The sequence below is a fragment of the Haliotis asinina genome, chromosome 3, assembly GCF_037392515.1.
Source record: "Haliotis asinina isolate JCU_RB_2024 chromosome 3, JCU_Hal_asi_v2, whole genome shotgun sequence".
Taxonomy (NCBI): domain Eukaryota; kingdom Metazoa; phylum Mollusca; class Gastropoda; order Lepetellida; family Haliotidae; genus Haliotis; species Haliotis asinina.
Window position 1 is genome coordinate 13,276,343 of NC_090282.1, and position 16,789 is coordinate 13,293,131.

Below are 16,789 nucleotides of genomic sequence, written 5' to 3' on the forward strand. Positions count from 1 at the left end.
ATATAATATATGTTGTATTAAGTAAATCTATATCAATGAACATAACAAACACGTCCAGTGATCTAACTTCAATAACATACAGGAAAAAACACCATTGATCTTGTTGACATACTCGTACTTGAATTGTTCCTGAACTTGTGATTAATCTTGGAAATTTCACACTACCAGCACAAACGTAGGACTAGTCTAGATTTATAGACAACGCCATTCAGTGTGTTCACTTTCGTGGTTCAATTGATGTAAATTTGACTTATAATATTCATAACATCATACCAGTACCAGCTGAATGCTCAATACCATAGGACGATAGCACGTTACTATAGTCCAAATGATACTGGTTGTGACTATGTATGAATTTAAAAACAACTTAACAGCAGCTATACCTGCTTCAGTGACAATATTTCGCTAGATCATCAGCACAAGATACATCAGGTTGTAGATATGCTAAATCACACAGAATATTTTAAATGATTAATAAAACCTGAACAAAATGGCTATTTAATCTTTCTAGGGTTGATGTGGCGTAAGTTATGGTTGTGTATGTTTGGAATGTAGCTCTTCGGGCTGTGCTGTTAAAACCTGCTTTGTGATTTAAACAGGAAACTATAACTATCAAAACAAGACAGGTATATGGAACCGAAGGCAAAATACCGCGGTTCCATTTATATCTCGGTTTATTGTTTCACAGATGAGGAATTTCGAGAATGAACGCATATATGCTACTCCATGTTACACTAAAAAGTCTATGCATTAAGAGGTAACAACATCAGTCCAAACAAGGTAAGATTTGGTTGGAGAAGTACTGCCAGACCTAGTTAATTTGCATATTTCAGCGCCTTCTAGCACGCCGACCTGGCGCAACATTTTATTTTTGCCATTTTCAAAAGGATGAGTGAAAAATCTATGGGACCTGTAAAAAATGTTATTTTACTTCTGGTACGATTCATACAATTAAACAATCACAGTACATACATGACATGCATATATTTTATGCACCTTTAATACATTTTTAGAGCAGCCACGGGGTTGTACAAATTGAGGGATTTTCAAAAATATATAATCTTTTGCGAGACGCATGGAATTGTTCCCTACATCTGTCTTCTTTAAAGTGGAAAATAATTGTAGTTTAGGTTCGCAAGCTTAGAAGCGTTATCTTCGTAAGTTAAGTTGTCAGAAGTTTAATAAACGCTTATATATCATAAATTTCATAGTGTGAAACGCTACACAGTGTAAATTTGCTAACATCTGTGAACTCGTTAACTAAAGCATGGGCTGGAACTCAGCGTGAAAACAATGCCATTTGTGATTAATTACTTTAAATGACACCAGCAAGTCAGCCTATCGCATCGGTGCTTGGCGAGACGCTCCCAATTTGTCACCTCCCGGCTTGGAATGAATTTCACGTGCATTTCATGCTCATGCAGAGACAATGAGGGTGAAAAGGAGAGAGATGGAAGTAAACTGATTTTCAATAAGTCTTGATCTTGAAATCCAATCAAATGCATGTAAAGTTATTTATAATATTGACAGAATACGGAAACTCGACCGAAAATATAGTATAAGTAATCATAAGTTACATTCATGGTTTCCTCGCTGCATCATTAAATATCCACACTGTTTTAAGCAAGGAGACTCATCGGAGGCCCCACGCCAAGAACAGAAGCGATATTGACCGATACACTTCGGCCTTTGCTTGCTGATGAACTTAATTCTATAAATCCACGTATCCACTACAGAACACACAAAAACCTCTAACTTTTTCGCATTTTCAGTTAGTTGTCAGATAGATTCATAGGCCTATAAAAGGTATTTCAGCAAATAACTCTATTTAATTTCAATTGAAGCTCAGATCAAATGTATTTGGTAAGCGCTAGCACTTTTGACATACACAAAGACACGTTATATTTATATCAACAGAACTCATACATATCGCCAACTTTGAAAGGAACGACTGAACTGACAGGCAAGTGTGAGTGCTGGTGTGCGGTGTTGTGAAACAGATGTTTGAAGGCGCGGCCGTCATTGTCCTCCCGCTTTCCTTCAGATTTTCGTGCTCTTTCCAAGGGTTAAACGTTAAATGCTGCGCCAACTTTTGGCACATTCCGGCGCATATTCATGGGCCGTCGGTGATAAAAAGAAGTGCGTATTTTCTTAATATGCAGAAATTAGGGGATTTTGATGGCTAGTATTGTTCATGGTGATGTGTACATAGAGGGAAGCACTTTCGATAGATATTTGAAGCGGTCTAAGCAGAAATATTGGTAAATTTGCTCCGCACTCTTTCTTTTCATTAGGGGGCACGTCTCAAACGTAGTGTCTTCGTTTTAGCTAATACAGTCTGTATCACCGTCAAAACGGAGCATTTTAACAATGATGTCGTTGCGTAGGGAGGTGCCTAGAGACAAAGTATGGCAAGTTTGAAAGCGGTAGCTGTTGTAGTTGTAGTGCAGCAGATTTTGGGAGCAAAGTAGTCAGAATTGGGCTGAAAAACAGCAGCAAAAACTTCAATCCCAAATAGCGGCCAAACGGTGCATTTTAGCGACTCGGGGCAACAGATGAAATTGTAGACATTTTGATTGCGCATCTGCTCAAGAAGTTTGGTAGTCATTGCAGCAGTAGTTTTGGAGATAATTGCATTTCAAATTGAAAATTTCGAATTAATTTTGATTTATCTGCCCTTTGCTATTGGACCCACAGCCTAGAGATTTTAATGGGGAATATCTACACCTCGGTGCGCATCTGCCTGATTTTTTTCAAGCGATTCTGTCCACTGGTGCTCTTTGTATCGCTGGCACAAAATACGGCGGAAAAATAGATAATAATAAAAACATCAGTAATTACAATAGGTCTTCTGCCTTATGGCAAGAAGCCCTAACAAATATTAGAGTTTTATTTAGCATCATTTAGTTTCATTTTTATATCACAATTAGTAGAGTTCCTGCTGACCACTATCCATCAAACATTCCATCTCAGGTCTATCTGTAAGACCTATCTGCTTGTCAGAGAGCCCATATACATCTGTGGGTGAAATGTTTCAATCAAATCATTTGTTTTCGTGTCCAAATCTTATCAGCCAAAGATTGATCCATTTCATGTCTTGTTTGTGAAGATGTTTTTAGTGAAAAAATTTGCATCTCAACTGAAGAAAAATTTAGGCTTTTTGATAAAAGGAAACGAGATGGTTGCCATCAGAGTAGACGCTGTTTTCAAGCATGAGGTGGTGAATAAGTGGAAATGTCAGCCATAGTACAGTGTAGAAGTTCAAGTCAGGTATTCACTTCAACATTTCAGGTGTTCACTTCACATGTCAGGCGTCAGTTCTGCAATCTTTATGCTCAGTTCCACAATTCAGGTGTTCACTCCAGCTTTTCAGATGTTCACTTCTACAATTCCGGTGTTCACTCCTAAAATTCAGGGCATCCTTTCACAAGGTGCTCAAGTGATCATAAGTCACTAAGGTAACCTTAGTGCATTGTTAAAGGATGGGAGTAAAGGTTAATCTTAGTCAAGGTTGCTTCATGAAAGGAGGACCAGATGTTCAGTTCTGCAGTTCAGGTGTTAGTTCTTCACAACTGACATGTTCTGCATGATTCACATGTTTTACAGTTCACAATTCATCTTGAATGTGCATCTAGACTCACAGTTGTGTCTATTAGCCTTTCATCTAAAGCTTTTTGTGTCCGTCCTTTTACAAGTTAGTGTAGAGAGGTTGCATTCTTGCTCTGATTTGTCCATTGTCCTCAATAAAGATTCAGAAGTCTGTCCTCTGGGACAGTAAGGCATAAAATGCACTTATTCCATCCAATAATACCTTAATGATTTTCAAGCTGCTCTGATCCCACTTCCAATGGGTAATTTACAACAGCATGTCATGAAAACAGTCATACTAGGTAAATGTATCTCAGATCTCAAGAAAATGACTAAAAACTGCTTAGTTCAATACATTAACAGCTAGAGTTTAGTTATTCAGTATGAATATTGGGAGAACTTGTGAAATCTTCCTGTCATTCAAAATTGCCCCTAAGGTATTTCCAAGAAAGTTTCTTGGGCATGTAGAGGAAAGCCTTTATTGTAACTTCCAGGACTGGGGGAAATTCCTGTTCATTAAACTGGCAAAGTTTTTGTTTATGCACTGATGCTAACTGAAGTTATAAATTGATTTTGACAACACTATGCAGAGAATGCTTTTTGTCTCAAAGGAAAAGGATAATTCAAAATGTTGTAAAATGTGTTCTCTGCATATTTGAATTGAAACCTAATTTGTGGAAGCCAGCCATAATGTTATAAACTAATGTCTTAAAGAGTTGATTTCATAAAAAGTAGCATATTATCTGTTTTGTAATTGCTTAATGATTGATTCTGTATTACAGACAAGAGAATTTGGAACCTTAAATTAAGGCCACTGGCCATCACATGTGCAGGAGAGGTGAATTCACTAATTCAAAAACTCAATAAAACTCTTATTTCAGATAGTTAATGACCAATCCATGATATATAGAGCTTTACTACACATATGGGTTTAGTTTGAGTACAGGGCAGATTCTGTAAAGTTCTTTTATTAGTGAATACGCAACCTTTCAACATCAAGTCTACTGGCTTGAGTTCTGTTGAACATGTAGTCAGACAGATGGCAATGCTTCATCACACAATTGCCAGTGGACAAGTAATTTACAGATGTGATGTAAGGAGTATTCGTAATAATTTACTTTGCCAGTTTGCCATCACGGCTTGCTGCTACCTGCAGGCTTCAAAATCTACAGACCCTGAATGAAATCTGCAGGCTTTAAAATCTACAGACCCTGAGTGAAATCTGCAGGCTTTAAAATCTACAGACCCTGAGTGAAATCTGCAGGCTTTAAAATCTTCAGACCCTGAGTGAAATCTGCAGGCTTTAAAATCTACAGACCGTGAGTGAAATCTGCAGGCTTTAAAATCTACAGACCCTGAGTGAAATCTGCAGGCTTTAAAATCTACAGACCCTGAGTGAAATCTGCAGGCTTTAAAATCTTCAGACCCTGAGTGAAATCTGCAGGCTTTAAAATCTACAGACCCTGAGTGAAATCTGCAGGCTTTAAAATCTACAGACCCTGAGTGAAATCTGCAGGCTTTAAAATCTACAGACCCTAAGTGAAATCTTCAAGCTCATAATGTTTAAGTTCGACCAAGAAAAACAAAATAGACTACACTGTACACAAGTTTCACTCTGTTCTACAAAATCAGTTGGCAAAGCCTGTGGCGAAGAGACGTTTTTATTTGTTAAAGACTGGTGTTGACATTTATATACACAAAGCGTTGAAATCCAGGAAGTAAGACTGTAGGTCATCGTAACATGATGGACCAATGGGGGATTCCTGAATGTTAATAAAGAAAAAGAGGAAAGATTCCATTTGAAGAAAGACTGATAATTTACTGAAGGCTATAAGGACCCGCAAATATTTGAAACGGCCGGCCCGATACAATAACAACCAGTGCTGGGCCTCCGGGCCGGAGATTATTTTGAATGCTGGATGTAATGCAGTGTGCAGATTTGAATGATCTTGTTTCACGTTTGGGAAATTGTTCCACAGATGTGCAAGGGAAAGATTGGGTTTGTTGTGAATAGGGTGTCTTAAAGCAGTGATTGAAACTATTTACTCTCCAACAACATCCCAGGCAAACCCTACACTCGGCACATGTAAATGTGTAACAGTTGCAACTTCTTTGAAGGGCATTTTAGAAGCTGACGTGATGAAGAAGGCGTCGACGTGTCACCTTTCACAGAATAAAAGAATTTGCATATACATAGAAATTGTTATCATTCTTAAGTTACGTTCTGATCCAACATGTATCTCTACAAGTGTTCACTTTGGAATCTCACCACTGATAGGCACGTCAGTAAATAGAAGTCTGAGAAGTAAATTCTGACAGTTGGTGTAACTGACTCCTGAGATGCAGCAAACATAGATACAAGGATTCACTGGCATCTTTACAATTGTTGGTCTTCTTCACTCATCCAGCAAAGTAGTAGGAATGATATGAGTTCATATATATTCAAAGGTAATTAGGTATATTTTATGTTTTGTAATGTGTCTTCTATTATTTATTGACACATTTAAAAAAAACCCATGAGTTTGGAGGAAACATCTGAGCTGACAAGATAGCATATCTGTCCTGAAAGAAACATAAGTTTGGAGGAAACGGCTGTGCTGATAAAACAGTGTATCTGTCCTGTGAAGTTATTATTATTCTTGTAATATGTGAGCCTCAACTTAAGAAATAAATACATGAAGCAGTATTTAATGTAACATTTGTTCCAGCACTTTAAAATGTAAAGTTTTAAAGTTTCTCAAATTATTCTGTCTTTCTGGTAATAAATGTGAATGTATATAGTCATTAGGCAAATACAACATGATGTTCTAGATGTATGTAGAAGCTTCTGAAAGGAAACAGACATTGTGTGCCCCATATGTATTAATATATTTCAGCAAGAGCTATCACCCTTTCTGGTGTACAATCTATTCTCCAAAATTAGGATGTAATAAATGCCCCAGACAGATTGGGATGTTTTTCCATGATGGCTGGAATATCTCAGGAGTATGTACTATATTCCACAGAACTGATTAGACAGACTGTAATTATGGAATTTTGATGTGTGTATTACAGGAAGTGGTGCTGCTGGTGTGGATCGCCATGGAGTTCTGTCTACGTCTGTGGTCCTCTGGGTGTCGGTCAAGGTACCAGGGATGTATTGGTAGACTAAAGTTCATGAGAAGGCCTCTTTGCTTAATAGGTGGGTGAAACATGACCACTTGTGGTCAGATGTGATATTATTTATGTGATGAAATTATATATTCCAACAAATGATAAGTTGATACTTGTTCCCAATATCTTTCCCCTTGAAGGTGATAGTTAAATTTGATCATCAGCAAACAATTGGATCTAGAGTCAGTAACTTCTTTGAAACAAGCCGTTTCATCACAGACTTTCAGATTGGTGCTTGTGATGTCAATTAATGCTTTGCCTGGTACAGAATATGTAGCTGGAGTAGAAGTCACTTCAGAATTTCGTACAAACATTTGTGTCTGAGGTTTCAGTCACTGGTACAGTTTTGCTTATGTTCAATTGAAATGTGATGAATGTTGTGTGAATAAATACCTTTTGGACTGCTTGTTGTATTGTAAATGTGATGAATACTGTGTAAATGTAATGAATATTGTGTGAATATGATGAATGCTGTATAAATGTGATGAATACTGTGTGACGAAATGCGTGATGGATTTTTTTTTGTATTTAAATCTGATGAATATTGTGTGAATGTGATGAATACTGTGTGAATATTGTGTGAATGTGATGATTTTGTGTGAATGTGATGAATATTGTGTGAATATGATGGATACTGTGTGAATATTGTGTGAATGTGGTGGATACTGTGTGAATATTGTGTGAATGTGATGAATATTGTGTGAATGTGATGAATATTTTGTAAATGTGATGGATACTGTGTGAATATTGTGTGAATGTGATGAATACTGTGTGAATGTTGTGTGAATGTGATGAATATTGTGTGAATATTGTGTGAATCTGATGAATATTGTGTGAATGTGATGGATACTGCGTGAAGAAGGAACTGATGTCCTTCTTGTGGTATCATATAAATGTTTCTTTTGCTGTAAATCTGATGTCTGCTGTTGTATTGTTGCAATGAAGAAACTGATTGGCTTCTTCTTTGGTTGTAGATGTGATTCTGCTGCTGGCCAGCCTGGTGTCTCTGATTGTAGGCAGCACCCAAGAGATGTTTGCTACTTCTTCTCTCCGAGGTTTTCGGTTCTTCCAGATCTTGCGTCTTGTCCGGATGGACAGACGTGGAGGCACATGGAAACTGCTTGGGTCTGTAGTGTGGGCTCACAGACAGGTGAGGAGTCCTTGGTTCAGTTAACGCTGTAACTCAAAACAAATAATTTTCTTTTCACCTCCTCAATAAGACTGCTTAATGTGTGTGATGAAATGTGATATCTGTTACCACTTAATACCCAGTAACTGTTTGTCATACAAAACATGTTAATGATAGCTGTAAGAGACTTCCTACTTAATGTACTCTATATCTATCCTTGGGTTTGTTTTCTGACATTATTTCAAATCATTGCAGTTATGGCACATTTCAAAAAGGTTTCGATGGATGCATCAAATGTCAAGTATTAGCTGTTCACTTATGATAGACTCTAAATACCACGTTTAATACCTGTCATTTGTCATGGTCATTTCATAAGCCACAGTCAATGTGAAGGACGGTTACTCACACACTGACTTTAAAGAACATGTAAAAGTGATAGTGCTAACTAGTAGTTTCACAGTCCATGAACCACTTTACTTTCCCTTCTGCTGAAGCAAGTCTAGATTTCCTCATGTTCTGAATCTGTCATTGTCAGTGAAAAAGGAATTGTTATCAAATGTACTCAGAGACTAAGAATTGGGTTACAGAAGTCGTAATAATGTTGTCCAGGTGTAATGCTAAATTGTTTCACATTAGACAACTTTAAGGATTTATGATGAACATCTTCAGAGATTGATGAAATCAGCTGTCATCTGTTTAGGTAAACTCAGAGTGAATTAGTGAGTTTAGTTTTACACCTGTTTTAGCAATATACCAGCATTGTCATGGTGAGGAACTTCTGAAATGGGCTTCACACCCATGTGTATCCATGAGCGACATAAGTCATGCCCCTGGAGGTTGTTTATGTATGTACATCGGAAGCCTCCAGGGGTATGACTTATGTCACTCTTTTGCAGTGACGATGTTTTCCTAAAAAATTACTCTATATCCAGTAACACCTCATACCTAACACATTCAATGCGGGTGGTCAAAGATGGATAATTATAGAAATGAAAACAGTAGAAACAAAAACAAAACTCATCGAGATGGGTGCTCCTTTCAGTGACGCCATGTTTTGATGTGTGAGTTTCAGGACGCGACCGACAAATCACTGAACGGAGCCGAGAAATCTCTGAAGATGGCTGAGCGTGTTTCAAGTATTACTGACATTGCTTCCAATAGGGCTATTGTGCTTATGTTATTACCACTAAACTACTGATATCGTTGTAATTGTTTCGCGAGTAGGCTGCGTTTCTTTACATATGAGGTGCAATTCCTTCAAATTTGCCGTAATTTCTTCAATTACTTAGGGCTGCCTGAGATGGCTTGTGTAGACTCACTTACGTCCCTTTATGCTAGCATGTAAACAGCATGGTAATGAAGTAACTAGAATGTCTTAAATAACTTGAAATTAAGACTTAAAGTTTTGATAGGCAAAGTTAAACATGTAATGAGTCATAGATGGGTTATGTAAATATTTGTCACACTTTTTCTTTTGTCTTTGAACAACTATTATTGTAGTCTATTACTGCAGTTGGTATCATATATCTCTTTGTACATGTTTCTAAGCTGCCACTATTTTAAATGTCAACCATCATGTGCTTCACCATTAATCACAAGAAATCTTCAGTGTACTGTGGAAAATATCAAAAAAAGAAATAATGGTTGCAACATTATGGCATGAATTTTATGACATTTGGCTAAAGCATTACAAAGTTAAACAATGTCTTTTCTTAAATACTTAGAAACATGCGGTCAGACACGTGACTCATAATTGTCAATATAAAACAGAATAAGGACAGTGAGTAGTTCTTGCAAAGCCAGTCCGTTTACGACTGACCAGATGCCATGAGTGATTACGGCACTGGATTAGTACTACCCTTTGAGTTACCTCACACTCAAATATTATTCTCATTTTTCTTGAGAGAATCCAATCAAAGCTACCATATAAGGCTACCATATATTGCCATATTATTGTTCTAGGTACCCATTTACTGATATGTGAACATAAGTACCAACTGAAAGTAACTCTTTCCTAAGGAGATACCACATATGCCCAACATATACTGCAGTACTGGGCATGGCCAAAGTCAGGAAAATTTTTGGTTACTTCAATTAGATGAAACATCATTTACCTTGACTTGTGACCTGGGTGGTGTAGTAGGGCCATGAGCTCCAACTGTGTTTGTGAGCTGATGTACATCTCTCTCCCGGGGAATTATTACCTAGGTGAGTCAGTGATCAGATGGATAGAGTAAGTGAGAGTAGTTTTACACCGCTCTCTGCGATATTCTAGCTATATGGCAGCAGACTGTAAATAATTAAGTCAGGACCATTCAATTCAGTGATCAACAATATGAGCATTGACCTACGCAATTGGGATACAATGTCATGTGTTAACCAAGTCTGAGAGACTGACCACCCAATCCAGTTAGTTGCCTCTTACAACAAGCATGGGCTAGTGAAGGTCAATTCTAACCCTGACCTTCACCGGTGGATAGATAGAGCACCACCCAGACAGCAAAAGATGACTCAGTCACTGGACATGTCATACCAAAAGACATAGATAGATGGCACTTGGTACCTAACCTGGCAATCAACATTAAAAGGATAAAACAAAGAAAGGTCAACTCAGAATGTATGTTCTATGTATGATGAGTTATCGATGCTAAACACCGACAGAGTAGGTCACCAGCACCATAAGATCAAAAAGCAGACATGTACACCTATGTACACACATACACGCACATATCCTTTAACCCTGTACCACTTCACCAAGCAATTCTTCATTCTGTTAGTGACACTAGGACTGTGTCCCAGTTTCACACAAGTGATTTCATACCTGGCAAGTTTGGAAACTACTGACATACAACATCAGAGTAGTTAATCGACTTGAACTGTTAATGAACTGTTTAATTATTGAAATAATCGTGAAGATGCCCTTTCCACATGCATAAGAAATCATTTTCTCATCTGAAAGTAGACCCCAAGGACATATCAGATGTTGAAAACTACTTCATCGAGACCATTGCTGACATATGATTGGAGATTTTTTCCTATATTGAATGGCTGAGAAGGTCATGGTCGATCTTTACAAGATATTGAAATGAACCAAGTTGTTGGAAGCTTGTGAACTGAATATGAGTACATTCACATCAGAAGTAGATTATTCATTAGGGTATGAAGCAATACTAGATGCAAAAGGGGCAGAATCAGTATGTTTCCTGACAAGATCCCAGCCATCAAAATGGTCATAGTGCAAAGATGATCGTAGCTTCCATACTTTAGCATACACATACAACTGTCATAGCAGTGAGATCGCTTTGAGGAATGGGCCCTGAATCAGTATAATGCATACATAAATGGACTTCTGTAACCTCTTTTCTATTTTCTAGTGTCCCCTGCCATGATATTACTTGAATATTACCCTAAGTGGTGTAGAATCTCACTCACTCACTCACTCACTCACTCACTCACTCACTCACTCACTCACTCACTCATTTATTTACTGTATGATCATTCCAGGTAGGAATATAGGTCTGAAGCAATCTACCTTTCACAAGAGGCATCTAACTAAATCTGGGTGACTCACTACTCAGTTGATATCATATCTGAGTATCCTACTGTATCCTTGCTTATGACATGGTCTGGGTCATGTGGTCAAGGCGTGATTACTTACAGGTCACTGTTATACAGACTGATAATTGTCAGTGGAAAGTATACAGTGAGGTCAAGGTGGAAGTGTTTTCTCATCTTACAAACTAAGGCAGAATGGTAGTAGTCTGTGACCCCATTACAACAGTGAATCAACAAAAACGGCTTAGGCAGATTCATTGTGTGTTTATTTGCTTGTTTCAGTTTTGTTTTGTGTGGGTTGGTTTTTTTCATTGTTGCTGTTTTTAACATCACAGTTACAATATTCCAGGTATGTGGTGAAAGTGTGTAAATAATCAAGTGACCAATCATATGAGTATGCACTGTTAGGGCACAAAGACGTGTGTCTGACCACCTGATCCCATTAGTCGCCTCTCATGGGTTGCTTTTGACCAGTTCTAACCTGGTACTGCACATGTTATATCATGTGCCTGATGATTTATCTGTTTTCAGTACTGCTTGTCTTTACCCAGATCAAAAATAAACATGTACATATATGATGAGGAAGATCTATCAAAGGTCAAGGTTGCCGAAGGTGATGTTAATTAAATATTACATGAACATTAGGATTATTTACTTCAATTATAGTCTGTTAAGATGAGTAATATATCCTTTCATCATCACCCTACACAAACTTAATGTATCTGTTTCAGGTAATTATAATGCATTATGAATACGTTTGACATCTTCTACAAAACTCAGATCACAGGGCATAGTCTGCCAGTTTATCTCTTCCAGCCCACAGCCATTCTAGTGTTAGAAAGTTTTGTAAACTCAGATGAGCTACAGCACCAAGTGATAATATTTGCTTATTTCACCTTGCAGAGTAGTGCTGAAATGATCGGTGGATTGCAGTTGTTGAGCCTTCGGCAATTAATCAATGTTTGAAATGAAAAACCATGCGTAACTAGTATGTGCGAGTATCGATTGTTTAGATAATAGACTTCCACTGATAAATATGCAGTGCAAAATACATGAAGTACAGCAGTTATCTGCCCCTGACTTGCAGCTTCATAAGAGTATGTCTTAACTGTTTAGTTGATCTGTCAGTTATTAAAAGAGACTGAAAATACTTCAACTTGTGTTTATTTCACATAAGCTACACATTCATTTGGGAAATGACTTCAAATGAGATGATTTTAGGAGAAAAAATTAAAACTGTTGCAATAGAATTGCAATCAGTGGTTACAATAAACTATCACTATCGCAATAGTGTGTTCAAACAGGCAATCACTGTTGCAACAATTTTTGACCCTCAATAGTCAACCCTGTAGATGAGAAATATGGCATCATCATCATCATCATCATCATCATCATCATCATCATCATTATTGTGTGAATAACACCAATGAAGGTACACTCATGTGAATGGAATTAAGTACATGTATCTTGACACTGATACTTGACTGGTTTTACAATATTTTGAAGAATTTCTTCATTGCAGTAAAGGTTCAAGTACATGGACCATTATGAAGCAGTCTGGTTATCTAATTTCTGCTTTGGATACCACACCACGGATAGCCATAGTTTTCTTGTGATAAGTGGCAAATCTAATCCAAGCCTTCAAGTGCATTTTATATATTGTATAATTATATAGTTATGCTGCTAACTACAGCTATGACACTAAAACTTTTTACATCAAAGCTTCCCACGAGTTTCTGATGACAGCATGTGGAGCTGTAGTACCTATGTAAACACCTATATAAATATCAGACGGAGTAAGCATTCACCTCTCAGGATATTTTCTCTTTCAATGTTAAACATTTCATGGGTGTGCAGACAGATGACAAACATGCAATATCTGGAATATGCTGTGTGACATGTGATGATATGATAATGGTATGTGTTATAGGCTAGGTCAAGAAATTCTAGGTAGGAGAGTATTCAGTGCTATGTCACTTGCTTCAAAGAAAATGTTGTAGTCAAGACTTCGATAAATACCAGCTTTCAGTCCAATCAAGTTGCCAATAAGTGTTTTACTTCATCTTTAAGAAAAAACATGAAAGCTTCCTCTTGATTTCATGACCAAGTCTAGTCATTCTGCATAGCAATTGCATTTGCTCTTCATGGATGTTAAATGTTGGTTTTAGAAATGAAAAATGCATAAAATAAAGGTATGACATCACACTGTAGAATTCTTTCATTCCTGATTTAAACCACGGAAAACCATAGCATGTCCTAGTCCTTTGAAGGCTGATGTTAAAGTTGTTTGACAAACAGATGCCTGTACACGCATACTTGTGCATGTAACTTTTGGTTGTTGATGTATTTTCATCATCATTTGGTAGAAATCTGTATGTTAATAAAAAGATTGAACTTGGTACTAACAAGATTGAACTCCGAACAAAACATCTGTGTCAAACTTCAATGATGAATCTGTTTATTGCAAATAGAATTGGACATACTATGTAGTACATTGGAATTCAACAGAATAGACACATGAAATTCTTTTGAAATTCTCCTTACTAAAATGACAGTTACATTTCCTAAATGTTTTGCATATTGTAAAACACCATTTGGCTTCCATTCCATGTAATTTGACAACTTGAATATCATATCTGTGAATTTCGTGTATCCAGATTTATGACATGAAATGAATTTTATGACAATTTCCAAAGCAAGGTCTTCATAGTGATGAAAGAAGAGAGTGTTGTGATGACTTCACATTAATAACAAGACAAGTTCTGATTGATGTGGCTGAAAAATTAATTTACAAATAACTTTTATTAAATATGTATGCATATGAGTCATGATGCAGCTCATGTGTAGTCAGTTTCATATTTTTTCCTTATAAACAAATTGAAATAAGTAGTATCAATTTGTGATTTCCCATGTTGAAATGAAACAGAAATATGCAAATTTTGATCATGTGACTTAAAAGGAATTGGAAACCTGTGAGGATGGTTCCACCAGATTATGATCCAACAGAGAATCTCACATTATTGTAACATACAATACTTTGAGGATTTAATTACATCCCCTAGACACTCACTGAGGCTCCAACAAAAGTATTCATGAAATTTCAATGAGAATTCAATCATTCATCTAATCCTATTTGTAAGTTCCATGTTCCACTGCGATTGATGTGATCTATGCATGACTTCATATTTAAACAATACAGTGTCTCTGATTTGGTAACCATGCATTCTGTGCAAGATGGTAATGTGACTTGTGTCTTTGTTATTTTCAGGAGCTGTTAACCACTTTGTATATTGGTGTCCTTGGCCTCATCTTCTCCTCCTTCTTTGTGTACCTGGCGGAGAAGGATGCTTACAAAGAATTACTTGGGAAGGAAGGAAATGAGAAGCGTTTCTCCAGCTTTGCTGATGCCTTGTGGTGGGGAGTGGTAAGTTAGCCATGAGAAGCATTTCACCATTTTGTCGATGCCATGTTGTGCAATGTGGTAAATTGGCCTTGAGAAGCATTTCACCATTTTGTCGATGCCATGTTGTGCAATGTGGTAAGTTGGCCTTGAGAAGCGTTTCACCAACTTTGCCAGTGCCTTATTGTGCAATGTGGTAAGTTGGCCATGAGAAGCATTTCACCAACTGTGCCAGTGCCTTATTGTGCAGTGTTGTAAGTTGGCCTTGAGAAGCATTTCACCAACTTTGCCAGTGCCTTACTGTGCAGTGTGGTAAGTTGGCCATGAGAAGCATTTCACCAACTTTGCCAGTGCCTTATTGTGCAGTGTGGTAAGTTGGCCTTGAGAAGCATTTCACCAACTTTGCCAGTGCCTTACTGTGCAGTGTGGTAAGTTGGCCTTGAGAAGCATTTCACCAACTTTGCCAGTGCCTTACTGTGCAGTGTGGTAAGTTGGCCATGAGAAGCATTTCACCAACTTTGCCAGTGCCTTACTGTGCAGTGTGGTAAGCTGGCCATGAGAAGCATTTCACCAACTTTGCCAGTGCCTTATTGTGCAGTGTGGTAAGTTGGCCATGAGAAGCATTTCACCAACTTTGCCAGTGCCTTATTGTGCAGTGTGGTAAGTTGGCCTTGAGAAGCATTTCACCAACTTTGCCAGTGCCTTATTGTGCAGTGTGGTAAGTTGGCCATGAGAAGCATTTCACCAACTTTGCCAGTGCCTTATTGTGCAGTGTTGTAAGCTGGCCATGAGAAGCACTTAACCATCTTGTTGATGCCATGTTGAGGGGAGTGGTAAGTTAGCCATTAGAAGACCTAGCTTCAGACGTCTACAATTCTTATCTGAAGAAAACATAAAGATCCACTTTTAGACTGATCTTCAACAATCCATTCTGATTGTGGCCAGCAACTAACTGCTGCATGGCCTGATTGCATTAGTCAGTGCTCATGATGTTAATCACTGAATTGTCTTGTCAAACAGACCAAACTGAGTTAGCTGGAATATTTCTGAATGCAATATAAACCAAAGCATTGACTGAAAGCTTCCAAGAAACATGATCCCAAAGATCACACATGTGACATTTGACAACATTCTACAAGGCATTATGTATTCAATGCTTAAGAATGTTGACTTCTACAACCTCACATCACATGTTGTCAGAAGGCAGTCATAACAGTGTGAGCAGAACATAACCAGATAATAACAGACATCTACTTGTACGAAAAAAATCAAGCAAGCCATAGGTTAAGGCTTTAATGTACTTAACAGAATAATCAGAAAGGATATCTGATATATGTACATGAACCATTGCAAGTAAAGTCAGTTTTGTAGTTGTAGCTTGTAAAGTAATAAGAGCATCTGTATGCTTATGTCAGATAAAGATTTGCACAAAATGCACCAAACTAGTTAAAAATGACACAAATCATGTTCCTTTTTTTTCATAAATGTTTTAAATGTGCACAAGCTAATTCATATCATGTTCTTATAATATTTTGTCACTGTTGTGCAGGTAATGCCTCTCATGGAATTGTACAGCAGTGTCATGTTTGTGGAGATGAACAATTTTGAAATATTGTGAAAGCATTTGTGATTTTACCAGTTATTTTTAACTCCAAGACTATGTGTTTTGTGGTGAAGGTACCGAAGTAGTTGGAAATGTTATAGCATTCTCCAGCAGTACTGACTGTGAAGAAGCTTGAGGATGTCATCTGTATCAGACTGAAGTAAAGAATTACACTTGTGGACCTCTTTCTCTTCACGTCAGCTTCTTATATTATAAATGTTGACCTATTGCATGCTTAGGTTTTGTCTGTTCATGTTCTACTTCAGATAACAGGTGCATCAACATGACTATTTCCCACCTGGACATTTAGGATGGTCATCATTACATCTTTTTTGACTAAGGAACATTGTTTTATACATCT

The 16,789-nt window shown here is 37.5% G+C and overlaps 1 protein-coding gene across 1 annotated transcript in view; it reads left to right on the forward strand.

Annotated features, from left to right (window-relative positions):
- LOC137279235 (potassium voltage-gated channel subfamily KQT member 1-like) overlaps window positions 1–16,789 on the forward strand; it is a 157,091-nt gene that overhangs the window by 107,508 nt on the left and 32,794 nt on the right. Inside the window, exons 3-5 of the mRNA XM_067811736.1 lie at window positions 6,643–6,769; window positions 7,716–7,891; window positions 14,694–14,849. Of these exons, the coding sequence (XP_067667837.1) occupies window positions 6,643–6,769; window positions 7,716–7,891; window positions 14,694–14,849 (459 nt within the window). The remainder of the gene's footprint in view (window positions 1–6,642; window positions 6,770–7,715; window positions 7,892–14,693; window positions 14,850–16,789) is intronic.